We start from the raw sequence: 15,078 nt of genomic DNA, 5'->3' as shown, positions 1-15,078 counted from the left end.
CATTTTTGAACATGGCCAATTCAATTCATAATAAATAAATCAACAGATCCGTTGCTCATGGAGAGAGCTCTCTGCACAGTGGGGGATCTCTGGGGGTGTCCAGAAACCTCACATTCCTGCTGCTTCGTCCTGGTCTAGCTCATCTCCTCCATGATGCCACCTTGAGGGCTGTCACAATACTGCAGGAAAGAGAGAAATCATTCCAAACACTGTAGGTTAGAGTATGTCATAGATTACTGTAGGTTAGAGTATACTATAGTGTACTGTACTGTAGGTTAAAGTATACTACAGAGCACTGTACTTTAGGTTAGAATATATTATAGAGTACTGTACTGAAGGTTAGAATTACTATAGAGTGTACCAGTGGCGAACCATACTTACTGGCCATGGGCCTTCACTAGACATGGCCAAATGTAAAAATGTCCGTAGTATTAAAAACACGTCCATACAACTGTTGTCATAATTGTGTGTACTATGTGCAACGTACCTACACAACTTCTGCATCATTTAACCACCAAATGAGTCAGTTAGAAGTTCAAACATCACAATTAATTCACAAATGTCAGCAAATTATTAATAGCTGAACATTTATTATAAACATATCTAGCAACCCTCAATTAAAAAACACTCACCACAGCCGATCACTTGAATACAAAATCCATCCTCCTTTCTTTCTGAACGAACTGCTCAATGACGCGATCATACAGCTGCTCCTTGCCTTTTAATTCCAAAACAAGCTCCTTTTCGATAGCAATTGAAGCCAGTGCAGACAGTCTGGACTGTCCTGATGTGTTCCTCGCGTAGGTCTTAATACGTTCAAGTGCAGAAAACGTTCTTTCCACAGAAGCAATTGAAACCGGAATAGTTAGAATTAAACTGGTAAGTAAATATAGCTGGCGCATGCTGTCACTAAGTCCATTGCGTTGAAGGAAGATGTGGAGGTCAGTTGGAGATTTGCCTTGAAATTCGTTCATAGAGTACATCACGGAGAGTTCGGTTTTCAGCCGCGGCAGGTCAAAATGAGGCCCGAAGCTGTCTGCCAGGCATGAGAAAGCAGCATCAGGGAAAGAATTCTTAAAGTTACTGAACTGCTGTGGGTCCAGGACTGAAAGAAAAGAAAGTTTTTCATGATCTTTAAACCGGTCCTGCACTTGATTTAGAATACTATCTAAAATCTGTTCATGTAGCGCCCTGTAGTGTGCACGAGCATTCGTGTGGGTTCTCCGTCCAGTTGGCTCTCCGGTCTCTGCCACCGTCGCATCATATATTTGATCGAAATGTTCTCTCTGCTGCTCAATAAAAGTGCAAAACTCCTCCACCTTAGCTAAGCAAAAGTCCATGTCAAAACACTTACTCTGTGAAATATCAAAAAGTACGTCAGCATGGTCAAAGATATCCTTGAAGGTCACAAGAAAAAAGTTGAAGTCAAAGTTTTCCAGGTGTGATAAGTAGCCATCTGCACTGTGTATTGCATTGTGTTCAAAGTCCTCATGATGCTCAATGATGTACTTAAAAATATCCTTAAGAGCATCCTTCTTCTCAAAGACAGTGCAGACGAGTTTTGAAGTTAAATTCCATCTGGTAGGTGCCACACGTCGCAGTCTTTTTTGGCAAATTTCGTCAAGCAATTGGGTATGTTTAGGTGATTTAGAAAAGAATGCTGTCAGGTCGGTAAGGTGTGAGAAAAAAATTTTGCATTCACGTATTTTTGCAACACCCTGAGACATGACCAAATTAAGAGGGTGAGCATAGCAATGTATGAAAAGCGCCTGTGGAATCTTTTCTTTAACCTTAGCTTGAACTATATTCAGCCCTGATTCCATAACGGCCGTGCCATCATAACACTGTGCCACGACTTTACCTGCGCATTCAAACTCTTCTAAACACTTGATAACAGGCTCTGCAAGGTCACGAGCCCGTTTATTTTTTGTGACGTCTTCGAATGTGACGAATCTCTCCTTGACTCCGTCCTCTGTGACGTAGCGCAGAACCACGGACGATTGTGTCGTATTGCTGACGTCAGCCGTTTCGTCCACCATTACCGCAGTAAAGGCTGCGCCCTTTATTTCATCTTTGATGCTTTTTCCAATTACTTCAGCAACCGCATTTATCAAGTCATTCTGAATGGTACCCGAGGCGCCAGTGAACACCTCAGATGTGGATAAATGATTATGTAAATCCTTGTCATATTCTGCCAAAAATGAAAGCAACTCCATGTAGTTACCACGGTTTGCGGACTCACTTTCGTCGTGGTCTCTAAATGGCAGTTCTTGTTTCCCTAAAAAGATCACGCAGTCGATTAGACGCTTTAAAATCTCCCTGTTTTTTCTCACCCGCTCGTTGTGCGTCTCCGTTTCTCTCCACCGCTGTCCGTTCAGCTGCGGCTCGATTCTTGCGTCTCCAAACGTTTTCGACAAAACTACTGACTTCAGGTGACCTGCAGAATTCTGGTGTTTCTGAGCAGCCTTGGTTAAGCAGCTCAAATTGTCGAAGCCCGTGTTACTCCACACACCGCTGTCGCTGGTAGAGAAGAGCAAACAGTCCCAACAGAACAACTTTCTGCGCTGCTCTGAACCCGTTAGCCATGGGTAGCGCTGCCAGTTGCTAGCTTGAAAATGACGAACGTAGCCTTTCGCCGCTTGTGTTATAATTTGAAGATGAGGTGTTGGTCTCCCTTTTCTTACAATATCCAATTTTGCACTGAATGACCGTCTTGAAAATGGTGTTGTTAGCAAATCGCTTACAATATCCTGCGACTCCATCCCCACGGTAGTGCTGGCTAGGAGCTGCTAACTAGCTAAACACCAACCACGCAGAATTGACGCGAGGACCAGCGAGAATACCCTGAGACCATTGGACACGCCCCCACCATTCTAATTCGGAATATGATTGGTTGATTAAGCTGCCAATCTATAATAAAAGCGCTCTCTCTCTCTCTCTCTCTCTCTCTTTCTCTCTCTCTCTCTCTGTAAAAGGCAAGAGTATGCGACAGATAAACAGAAGTTCCTGGGGGATGTCCTTTCTCTCTTTTACGGTGTGAAATATGCTGAATGGTTGATTTTTTTCATTTCAGGTTTTTTTTTGGAGGTGAAAGCCGATTTAGAGGGAAAAAAATTATTATTTACATATATTACATATAATATATAAAGCATCTTTTTCAATACCCTTCAGAGAAGGCCTTGAAGGCCCTGACGGTTTGCCACTGGAGTATACTATACTGTAGGTTAGAGTATACTAGAGTATACTATATATTAGAGTGCATGTATTTCTTAAATTTTTTATCATTTATTTTACACCTAATCATTTTATATACATGTTCCTATTCCTCCATGATTTCTTGTGCTTTGTGACAACATATGTTGTGAAAAGCGCTATACAAATTTGATTTGATTTGATCTTGTTTAGGAATATGTAAGCAGAGATTACACAGGTCTATTATTGAAACCTTTGTAGCTCATTTTTTGTATAATAATGAATTAAAACATAAAACATATACCAACTCCCAAAATACAAGCAACATTTTAATTGTCCCACCAGGGATAATAACATACTGCTACACTGTTCTGAAAAATGCCTATCGCTCCATGCCCCACGCAGCTCTGGGACACTCGGATCACTGTCTGGTTCACCTTATTCCTACCTACAGGCAGAAACTAAAATCTGTAAAGCCTGTAGTGAAAACAGTGAAGTGGACCAGGGAGGCTAAGCAAGACCTACAGGACTGCTTTGAGTGCACTGACTGGAGTGTTTTTGAAGCCGCTACGGACAATCTGGATGATATGACTGTCACATCCTATATTAGTTTTTGTGAAGAAAAAACCTACTGCACATTCAGAAACAACAAGCCATGGTTCACAACCAAATTCAGCCAGCTTCATCAGGCTAAGGCAGAGGCTTACAGAAGTGGGGACAAAGCTCTGTACAAGAAGGCCAAAAACACACTGACCAGGGAGATCAGAGTGGCCAAAACATGCTATTCTGGAAAGCTGAGAAAACAGTTTCAGCCCACGACCCAGGATCAGTGTGGAGAGGCCTTCAACACATTACCAACTACAGAAGACCACCCCCTCGCAGATGCAAACAAAGGCTGACTACCTTAACAGTTTTAGGTTTGAGCAGGACACATTCACACCTCTTCACACCCCTACAGCACCATCTACATTCACCACCACCTACAATACCTACTCCATCTCTCCCCCCACCACCACTCAAGCTGTACTCACAATATGTGAAGCTGATGTGAGCCGACTGTTTCAGAAACAAAAGACCATCATCCCAGTCCCCAAGAAACCCTCCATCACAGGACTGAATGACTACAGGCCCGTTGCTCTTACGTCTGTGGTCATGAAGTCCTTTGAACAACTGGTGCTGGCCCACTTGAAATATGTCACAGGACACCTGCTGGACCCCCTGCAGTTTGCCTACCGGCCAAAAAGGTCAGTGGATGATGCAGTCAACATGGGTCTGCATTTCATCCTGCAACATCTGGACTGCTCAGGGGTGTACGCAAAAATTCTGTTTCTTGATTTCAGCTCGGCGTTCAACACCATCATCCCAGGCATTCTGTCCACCAAACTCTCCCAGCTCAATGTCTATCCTGCCATGTGTCAGTGGATCACCAGCTTCCTGACAGACAGGAAACAGCAGGTGCAGCTGGGAAAAGTCACGTCCTCCACACAGTCTATCAGCACTGGTGCTCCTCAGGGATGTGTGCTCTCCCCACTTCTCTTCTCTCTCTACACCAATGACTGCACATCTAACGACCCATCTGTTAAACTCCTGAAGTTTGCTGACGACACTACAGTCCAGAGGCGTCGCGCAAAATTCTGGGGCCCCACCGCAAGGAGGCAATGAGGAGGCCCGTGCGTGAGCTAAAATCTCACGAGCGACCGTAGCGCGCGACCCTGCGCGAGCGGTGTAGGCGTTTATACTTTCGCGAGCGTTGCGAGCGTCACTGCAGTGTAAATATGGCTTTGCAGTGTTGTCCGAAACGATACGTTAACAAATACGAGCCTCTTGTAATTCCAGGATGAAACATGAGAGAACGTGAAGACGTTAAGATTGGGCGTTTTGAAAATAAACAACCATTAAATAATGTGATAAAAAGCGAATAATTTCGAGTATATGTATAAATATTTAACTAAGTTTAACGTGCTGGGAAATATTGAAATGGACCTTGAAAGTGATGTACAAATGCTTTAATTCCACCTTGTTAAGGTGTATGAACCCTGCAAACTTTGTTCATCGCGCTGAAGCGCGGCGCGCGTGCGAAGTTACAAAATTCGAGAGGTGCACGACCTCGCAAATCGACAGCGCGCGAGGCCCTCGCGCACGGGCGGAGCCACAGCGATTATGTCATTTTCACCGCGCAGACCCTCAAGTATAAACCAGGCTTAAGCGTGGGGGAAAACATTAACATCACCCAGGAGGATGACTAAACAAACTCGTCCTAAGGTGGGGCCCACCTGTGTTCGGGGCCCCCCCGCAGTGCGTGCCTTGCGTGCCCCTCCCCTACGCCAGTGCTACAGTCATCGGACTAATCCAGGACGACGACGAGTCTGCATACAGACAGGAAGTCGAACGACTGATGTACTGGTGCAGTCAGAACAACCTGGAGCTGAACACGCTCAATACTGTCGAGATGAGAGTGGACTTCAGGAGACACCCCCCCCCCCCCCCCCCCCAGCACTGTTGCCCCTCACAATCTTCAACAGCCCTGTGTCTACTGTAGAGTCCTTCAGGTTCCTGGGCACCACCATCTCGCATGACCTGAAGTGGGAGCCCAACATCACCTCCATCCTCAAAAAGGCCCAGCAGAGGATGTACTTCCTACGCCAGCTGAGGAAGTTAGATCTGCCTCAGGAGCTGCTGATCCAGTTCTACACTGCAGTCATTGAGTCCATCCTGTGCACGTCCATCACAGTGTGGTTTGGAGCAGCCACAAAGCAGGATAGGAACAGACTGCAGAGAACAGTGTGGACTGCTGAGAAGGTCATCGGTGCTTCTCTGCCCTCCATTCAGGACTTGTACTGCTCAAGAACCAGGAAACGGGCAGAGAAAATCATCACAGACTCCTCACATCTGGGTAACCACGTTTCAGCTCCTCCGATCTGGCAGACGCTACAGAACTCTGTCCACTATGACCGTCAGACACAAGAACAGCTTCTACCCACAGGCCATCACCTTCATCAACAACTGATCACCAGACACCCATCACCCAGACCATATACACCATAAACAACTATTATCACTCCTATTCTATCACTGCATTATTGCACCTTATTCATGATCATTCATGTTTACACTGCTATTGTTGCACTATTTAATATGTATACTATTTTCATATTATTATGGGACCACTGTAAAGTCCTTAGACTATGTATATAGTTTATACTCTTGTTATTCTGTATATTGTGTTTTGTTATATGTAAAATATCTGTAAACTGGAGACACAAACAGCCGTAAACAAATTCCTTGCGTGTGCGAACACACTTGGCAAGAAACCTGAAAAAAAAATTGAAAAAGTTGGACTGGAGCCAGACATATTTATTAGAACACAGATTTATAATTACAACGGTACTTTATACACAGACACAGAAAGCACGGCTAGAAAGTTCATGGCTTCAGATGCAGAAGGTTCTCGAGAGCTTTGGCCACTTGCTCGGCATCCATGTTGTCCAGGGCAACGCTGCGCTCTTTCCCAAACGCTGAAACACAAAGACGCATCAGTGAGCAGCGGCGTTCCCACGCGCGTGTCCGCGGCGCCGCGCGTGCCCGCGTCTTACCGTAGCGCGCCCACAGGCGGGGCTGCGCTCCCGAGCACTCGCGCACCAGCACGGGGAAGTCGGGGTTCGCCGTCTTTAACGTCACGTAGTGCTGGTTCACAAACTCCCTGATCAAAGATCACAAACACAAACATTTAGAGCCACTGTTGTAAGATACAAACAGATGGTTTACGGCCGTAACGCGTTTGTGGAGTGTGATGTCTGTTTAATGTGTATTGTGAGTGGTGTGTGTGGTTATGTAAATGTTAATAGTCTGGTCGGCAGCTGTGTGCTCACACACGGCGGGTGATCACAGACGGACTGTAGCTCGTCTGTAGTTGTGATGAACATAGTCAGGTGAACTTAGTCTTCCTAAACACATCGCTCGTGTTGTGGTAGCGGCCACAGACAGCTAACTTTACACAATAAACACATTTAATCGTCTGTTATCGTTACCTTGCTCCCTGACTCGCAGCTGATGTCTGACACATGTGCAGACGGACTTCTCGGAGGTTTTTTGCAAGGTTAGATCCAATAGCTCTCACCACGGCGGCCGCCATACTGCCCTCTGTCCACGGTCTTCTTCGTGTGAGCAGACGGACGGTCACCTGCCCCCTACTGCCCCCTACTGGACGGTCTACTGCCCTCTACTGCCCCCTACTGCCCCCTACTGGACGGTCTACTGCCCTCTACTGCCCCCTACTGGACGGTCTCGTCTCCTCTACTGGCCCCTACTGCCCCCTACTGGACGCGGTCAACACCTGCGCATATTTTTCTAAAAGTAGAAATGTAATACCGACAGTAAGAGTTTGTAATGAATCGACCCTTCTCTTGAATATAGAGTGAACTTTATTTCCTCACCGTCAGTTAGAGTTTACTAAATTGTGCACGCATACAGTTTAGTTGGTATTATGTGTCATACCTGCGCAGCAGAAAATATGAAAACGGGGGCGTGTGTACGCGCATGCGCACTCCGGCACGATAGGTGGCGCTGTGGTTCGTGACGCGGTAACTGGGACGGGCGAGCGGCGGAGAGACGCTAACCTTCGCGCATGCGCACTAACCCTAGCGCGGAAGAGTGTGTACGCGCATGCGCACTAACCCTAGCGCAGAGGAGTCGACGGTGTTTGCGTCGTTGTTTGTTTTCCCGGGACCAGCAGCTGTTTGTGGACTGAACGTGAGGCGGTTTCGGCGGCAGGATGCCCGAACGCGAATGTAAGTGCGGGGCGAACCGCGCCAGTGTGGCGGCGGCTGGAGCGTTTGTGTCGTGTTGTGTCCTGTAGGCCCGAGTGGAGCCGCGGTCTGGAGTTCACACCTGACCGACCCTGGCGACACCAATCCCGGCTACTGGACGGCCGAGTGGCGTGTGTTTGTAGCGTCTTTAACCCGTATTTCCCTGATTTAATTAAATCCGTAATTTCCTTCGTGATCAATAAAGTGTTTGTTGTGTTCCTTCATTAACTGGGTGTTGGTGTTGGGTCAAATGTAGCGTGTGTTTGGTGTGTTTCAGCCGAGCTGTATTCCAACCCGCTGGCCCCGGACCACCATGAAGTGGAGGACCACCGAGCCGCGCTGCAGTGAGTCACGGGCTCGCATCTGGAAAATAGACGTTATCTACATGATTGACACACAAGTCATGTGTGGTTTCACATCGCAAACTCCAAATAGTTCTTTTGAGGGAATTACCTGCTAGTGTCAAAGCTGAGGGCTCTTCACTGAGACTTAAATGTGTTTTCAGTGTATTATCAGTGACTAGATTCACTAGAGTAACACCAGAGAGATGAACACACATTTGTTTTATTTATTTCTTGTAAAGTGTCCTTGAGTGTTATGAAAGGCACTTATAAATAAAATTTATTATTATTATTATTACACTGATGTTATCCTGTGCCCTCACTGGCTGGACTCCCAGATACATGTAATAATCTGTAATGTTTAGATCCAAGCTGACCAATGAAGACTTCAGGAAGCTGCTCATGACCCCGCGGGCAGCCCCGCCCTCGGCTCCGCCCTCAAAGTCACGGCATCATGAGTAAGTAGAGGGGATTTGTTCACAGCATCATTTAATCTCTGAATCACCCCCACTCTGTGGTTTACACTAGAGGTCTGCGCGGGACTGCTTTTTTAATCCCGCTCCCGCTTGTTTTAGACCCGCTCCCGCCAAAAAATCGCTTGTTTTAATCCCGCTCCCGCCCGCATCGGCCAAAAAATCGCTTGTTTTAATCCCGCACCCGCCCACCACATACACATTTCTGTCGCCCCCGCCCGCAATCCTAATATGAATTGAATTAATTAGATTTAGTACTTGAAATTTTCTTATGTATTTATTAAAACCGCAATATAGCGATTGATCGCGCTGTCCCATTTCTTATCACAGTCCAAACACATCCCGTTAGGTGACGTACACCAACACTTTCTGACATGTATCACAACAAGCCGATTTCCATCTCCATTAATTACAATGGAATATGACTTCCATACATCAGACTTTCCTCTAGTTGGCTTAATTGTGGTGTATTCGCCTGTTTTAATAGAATTTTCCACAGCTGAAACTGGTTGACCGTCTACAGCAGGGGTCGGCAACCTATGGCACGCGTGCCACCATTGGCACACCGAGGCATAGTCACTGGCACGCGACACGCTGGACCAGCATCAGCAAAAATATATATATTTTAATATAAATTATTATATTAATGGATTATACTTTCGCGAGTGACCGTAGCGCGCGACTCCGCACGCACACCTCGCGCGAACGGCGGAGGCGTTTAAACTTGGCGATTTTTTTTTGTGTCGATTTACACCTCCCCCCATCCTTGGTCAACAATTTAAACTCGCCGCCATAGTGTCACATTCATTGACTGGAAAAATTTTAAAGTTGGCACTCCATGTCTCAAAGGTTGCCGACCCCTGGTCTACAGTCTCTGCCATTTCTGTATCAAAATTACAAAATGACGCACACTTCATGTTCACGTGATCAGTTGCTTAGCCAATATTTTGAATTAGTTTATTGCTTACTTACTGAATGATTAGTTGTTTTCGTCCTGTTCCTTATGCATGGAAATCATTGCGTTGTTATTATTATAATTTTCTAGACTATTAATTTGCGGGATTTTTCTACATGTATATGTGGTCCCGCTCCCGCATCGCCTGGACTAATTCAACTCCCGCTCCCGCCAATAACAATTAAATTCTGTCCCGCGCCGCAAGATATTCTGTCGGGACCCGCGGGATTACCGTGGGAATGCAGACCTCTAGTTTACACTGTGGTCTGAAACACTGGTGGAGTGTTAATCCTGTTTCAGATGTTTGTTTCTTTTCTCTCTTTGGGACTGACTTTAACTGTCAGGGTCAAAGATGCACCTAAATGGCTGAAGTGTGAGCTCCCTGCACTACAGCTGCCCTGCGTTTGTGGTTGTGTGTGTTTTCTCCTGAGCTCTGAGCACTAAACATGCTGCTTGGGTTCCTCTGTATTTCCAGAATGCCACGGGAGTACAACGAGGACGAGGACCCTGCTGCTCGCAGAAGGAAGAAGAAGAGGTGAGAGTCCCGACGTTGATCCGGTCCCACGGGTGTCGGCCGCCCGGTCCAGCAGGGCTGATGTGCGTGTGTTTTTCTCACACAGCTACTACGCGAAGCTCCGTCAGCAGGAGCTGGAGCGTGAGCGTGAGCTGGCGGAGAAATACCGCGACCGTGCCCGCGAGAGACGTGACGGCGTGAACAAGGACTACGAGGAAACGGAGCTGATCAGCACCACGGCAAACTACCGGGCAGTGGGCCCCACAGCAGAGGCGTAAGAGTGTGTGTGTGTGTGTGTGTGTGTGTGTGTGTCTGTACGTGTACCACAGTCTCACGTGTTCTTCTGTTTTCTCAGGGATAAATCGGCAGCAGAAAAGAGGCGACAGTTGATCCAGGAGTCTAAGTTCTTGGGTGGAGACATGGAGCACACTCACTTGGTGAAGGGGTTGGACTTCGCCCTGCTGCAGAAGGCAAGCAGCTCAGATCCCAGCACACTGGAACCACAGCAACACTGTAGCCTGCCACAGAAAAACAATCATTCTTTACATTTATGCACTGATGCATTTGAACAATTATCTATTATAAAAATGCATCACTGATAATAAAATAGTATTAATCTTTTGTAGAGAGCACCACCTGTATCTTGACTTGTATGAAAACTAAAGTTTGTGGTGCTTCAAGGTCTCATTACGTTTTGTTTTGTAGGTGAGAGCTGAGATCACCAGTAAGGAGCGGGAGGAGGAGGACATGCTGGAGAAAGCACAGAAGGAAGTGAAGTAAGTCTGATAATCATTATCTGATTGTCTGATTGTTTCAGTTATTACAGCACCTGCAAACGTGTTTCCAGCTCAGGGCACAGTGGATGATACATAGAGGGTCACATGTCTGATATACTGATCTAGATCATGAGGCCCACATATCTGATTTACTGGGCAGTGATTATGCAGCTGTGTAAGTGGGTGTGTGGTTTGTGCTTTTAGGAAAGATGAAGACCCTGAGCAGAAGATTGAGTTTAAGACCCGTCTAGGTGAGTGTTCTAAAAGGTGCCTTTAAACATATGAACATCCAGGTCCCCACAGAGGTGTTCACTTCCGTGTGTGTGTGTGTGTTCCACAGGGAGGAACATTTACAGGATCTTGTTGAAAGGGCGTCAGATGGAGCGTAACGAGCTGTTTCTGCCGGGCCGCATGGCCTACGTGGTGGACCTGGAGGACGAGTACGCCGACACGGACATCCCCACCACGCTGATCCGCAGCAAAGCGGACTGTCCCACCATGGAGGTACCTGGCCCCGCCCACACACAGACCACACCCACACAGGCCACACCCATATGCTCACCGCCACCACCATCTGCTTGTCTTTCACTAACACACTGACAGGTGTGTGCACGTGTAGGTGTCTCCACACTGACAGGTGTGTTTGCGTGTGAGGTGTCTCCACACTGACAGGTGTGTTTGCGTGTGAGGTGTCTCCACACTGACAGGTGTGCGTGTGAGGTGTCTCCACACTGACAGGTGTGCGTGTGAGGTGTCTCCACACTGACAGGTGTGCGTGTGAGGTGTCTCCACACTGACAGGTGTGCGTGCGTGTGAAGGTGTCTCCACACTGACAGGTGTGCGTGCGTGTGAAGGTGTCTCCACACTGACAGGCGTGCGTGTGAGGTCAATCAATCAATCAATCAAATTTTATTTATATAGCGCTTTTTGCAACAGTTGTTGTCACAAAGCAGCTTTACAAGTGCCGAGTCCTAGCCCCCAGTGAGCAAGCCAAGGGTGACAAGTGGCAAGGAAAAACTCCCTAGTTTTTTTGCATGAGAAAGAAACCTTGAGAGGAACCAAGACTCAGGGGGGGAACCCATCCTCCTCTGGCCGACACCAGTCACCATGACAACAACAACAATTTAGACAGAAAGAAGGAAAGAAAAGGAAAAAGATGTAATAATGTCCATCATGGTGTAGGCATTCGGTTAGGCAGGAGGTGGCTGGCCCAGGATGGATCGCTTGTCTCTCCTCATCTCATTATTCCTCAAGCAGGCGGGCAGCCATGTGGAGAAATGAAACAGGGAAAATTAGCGCTGTACGGGGACATATACAGGACAGGTGAAATTATAAACATTTCTGGAGTGTGGCAGCAACTCCGGCATTAAGTTAAATTATTACAGCCTAGCTAAAAAGGCAGAACCAGAAGGTAACATAGGCTTGGGGGCATTCTGAGACAATGGCATTACAAGAAAAGTCTCTTCCCCCTGCTGTTACCTTGTTAATTTTTGGAACTAATAACAGACCAGCACCCTGTGATCTTAGTGGACGTGGGGGTTCATGGTAGGAAATAAGTTCCTGAAGGTATTCAGGAGCAAGCCCGTGCAATGCTTTATAAGTTAATAAAATAATTTTAAAGTCAATATGGAATTTAACTGGGAGCCAATGCAGGGCTGATAGGACTGGACTGATAGGCTGAAATTTTCTAGTTCTGGTCAGAACCCTGGCTGCGGCATTCTGGTCAGAACCCTGGCTGCGGCATTCTCCACACTGACAGGTGTGTAGGTGTTTCCACACTGACAGGTGTGTAGGTGTCTCCACACTGACAGGTGTGTAGGTGTCTCCACACTGACAGGTGTGTAGGTGTCTCCACACTGACAGGTGTGTAGGTGTCTCCACACTGACAGGTGTGTAGGTGTCTCCACACTGACAGGTGTGTAGGTGTCTCCACACTGACAGGTGTGTAGGTGTCTCCACACTGACAGGTGTGTAGGTGTCTCCACACTGACAGGTGCGTGTGTGAAGGTGTCTCCACACTGACAGGTGCGTGTGTGACGGTGTCTCCACACTGACAGGTGTGCGTGCGTGTGAAGGTGTCTCCACACTGACAGGTGTGTGTGTGAGGTGTCTCCACACGTGTTAATGTTTCTCACTCTGCTCCAGGCTCAGACAACTCTCACAACCAACGACATTGTGATCAGCAAGCTCACCCAGATCCTGTCCTACCTGCGCCAGGGCACCCGTAACAAGAAACTCAAGAGGAAGGAGAAAGGTAGCTGCCGTCTCTGTAACTGCCGTCTCCGTAGCACCACTTGTAGCCCCCAGCTGAAGAACTTCTGTCTGATCATTTCCTGTTTGTTGTGGTTTCAGGGAGAATCGATGAGCGTAAAGCCCCAGAGGCCGACTTGAAGTGAGTACACACACACACACACACACACACACACACACACACACATACACACACACACACACACACAACCCAGAGCTCTCTCTCCACACACACACACACCACATTACTGCAGGCACCCTGCTCTCTGCCTCTGTCAGTAAACTAGAGTTTTGAACTCTTCTGTGTGGATGGAATGATTGTCTTTACTAGAGGCAGTAGTGTTATGAACCAAGTTATGAACATTTTCCTTTTAAGGTTTTTGTATTTCATAGTTTTAAAACATTCTTTGATTTGTCAATCTAAATGTCAATTTATTTATAAAGCACGTTTAACACATTAGTTGACCAAAGTGCTGAACAGATTCAGAAACTTAAAATTTACAATACATGAGCTAAAAACAATAACCATTGTAATCATTAATTACATAAAAGCCATAGAATAATAATGAGTTTTAAGCCTAGATTTAAAACTTGAAAGAGTAGGTGCCAATCGAATCTGCAGCGGTAACGGTCCAGAGTTTCGGGCGGCTACTACAAATGCTCGGTCCCTCCTCTGCTTCAGCCTAGTTTTGGGAACAACCAGCTGAAGCTGATCTGCAGATCTTAGGGGCCGAGCTGGAACATAGCGCACAAGCAGTTCCATTATATAACTGGGTGCTAACCCATTAAGAGGCTTGTACACTAAAAGCAAAATTTTGAACTGTATTCTAAAAGCCACTGGGAGCCAATGAAGTGAAGCCAGTACAGGAGTGATATGTTCCCTCTTCGACATACGTGTCAATAACCTCGCAGCAGCATTTTGTACCAATTGTAGCTTGGCAGTCAAGGAATGACCAACACCAACATATAGAGAGTTACAATAATCGAGTCTTGTAGAAATAAAAACATGAATTAGAGAAAGATAAAAATGGCTTGATTTTGGCTAGTTGTCTTAATTGAAAGAAACTAGACTTAACTACTGCATTTATCAGCTTATCAAATTTAAAACCATCATCAAATATTACACCCAGGTTTTTGACTGATGACTGGGTAAAAGTCTGCCAATGTCCCAGGTTCCATTGGGGGTTAAATGCTGCTCTGTCTTGGCCAAATAAGATAATTTCAGTCTTGGTCTCGTTTAAGTTAAAAAAAATTAAAAGCCATCCATGCTTTTATTTCATCAAGGCAACTCAATAAAGTAGTCAAAGCTGTGCCATCCTGCTTATTTAAAGGTAAGTAAATCTGAGTGTCGTCGGCATAACAATGAAAGGAGATGCCGTACTTTCTAAAAATGGCTCACAAAGGCAGCATATACAGCGTAAATAAAAAGGTGCCCAATATCGATCCCTGAGGAACCCCACACGAGAGAGATGCTGCTAATGACACAAACTCCCCACTGCTAACCACAAAACTCCTATCCGATAAATAGGACCAAAGCCACTCAAGGGCAAGGCCTTTAACTCCAACACAACATTCCAAACGCTCAACAAGAATATTATGGTCAATTGTGTCAAAAGCAGCAGTTAAATCTAAAAGAATAAGAACAGCACAATCACCAGTCTGTAATTATCAGTAGAGGGTTTTCCATCCACCGAGTTTTTGCGCATTTTGAAAATGCGCATGGAAAAAAACTGGATGGAAAAAGACCAAAATTCGAAAAAAGCCCCAAATAT

The 15,078-nt window shown here is 46.2% G+C and overlaps 2 protein-coding genes across 2 annotated transcripts in view; one reads left to right on the top strand and one right to left on the bottom strand.

The window, feature by feature from the left end:
• Nucleotides 1–6,530: 6,530 nt before the first annotated feature.
• ndufa2 (NADH:ubiquinone oxidoreductase subunit A2) lies at nt 6,531–7,380 on the bottom strand. Its single transcript, XM_076986946.1, has 3 exons — nt 7,221–7,380; nt 6,786–6,892; nt 6,531–6,707 (listed from the first exon to the last, which is right to left on the bottom strand). The coding sequence occupies exons 1-3, from the start codon at nt 7,322–7,324 to the stop codon at nt 6,616–6,618; spliced, it is 303 nt and encodes a 100-aa protein (XP_076843061.1). The 5' UTR covers nt 7,325–7,380; the 3' UTR covers nt 6,531–6,615.
• A 442-nt stretch (nt 7,381–7,822) lies between these two features.
• The window catches only part of ik (IK cytokine), an 11,907-nt gene continuing 4,651 nt past the window's right edge, over nt 7,823–15,078 (top strand). The window contains exons 1-11 of the mRNA XM_076986907.1: nt 7,823–7,979; nt 8,275–8,341; nt 8,704–8,796; nt 10,242–10,301; nt 10,387–10,554; nt 10,636–10,750; nt 10,986–11,056; nt 11,261–11,307; nt 11,397–11,560; nt 13,202–13,310; nt 13,409–13,448. Of these exons, the coding sequence (XP_076843022.1) occupies nt 7,964–7,979; nt 8,275–8,341; nt 8,704–8,796; nt 10,242–10,301; nt 10,387–10,554; nt 10,636–10,750; nt 10,986–11,056; nt 11,261–11,307; nt 11,397–11,560; nt 13,202–13,310; nt 13,409–13,448 (950 nt within the window). The 5' untranslated portion in view covers nt 7,823–7,963. The remainder of the gene's footprint in view (nt 7,980–8,274; nt 8,342–8,703; nt 8,797–10,241; nt 10,302–10,386; nt 10,555–10,635; nt 10,751–10,985; nt 11,057–11,260; nt 11,308–11,396; nt 11,561–13,201; nt 13,311–13,408; nt 13,449–15,078) is intronic.

This window comes from Brachyhypopomus gauderio, unplaced genomic scaffold (assembly GCF_052324685.1).
Source record: "Brachyhypopomus gauderio isolate BG-103 unplaced genomic scaffold, BGAUD_0.2 sc50, whole genome shotgun sequence".
NCBI lineage: Eukaryota > Metazoa > Chordata > Actinopteri > Gymnotiformes > Hypopomidae > Brachyhypopomus > Brachyhypopomus gauderio.
This window is presented reverse-complemented; position numbering and strand designations above follow the sequence as displayed.

Bases quoted from the DNA above. Each gene is read 5' to 3' on its own strand.
- ndufa2 (XM_076986946.1), bottom strand. From the start codon at position 7,324: ATGGCGGCCGCCGTGGTGAGAGCTATTGGATCTAACCTTGCAAAAAAC. The intron at 6,893-7,220 runs GTAACGATAACA...ATCTTTGATCAG, and splicing joins GCTGCGAGTCAGGGAGCAAG to GGAGTTTGTGAACCAGCACT. The intron at 6,708-6,785 runs GTAAGACGCGGG...TTTGTGTTTCAG, and splicing joins CCGCCTGTGGGCGCGCTACG to CGTTTGGGAAAGAGCGCAGC.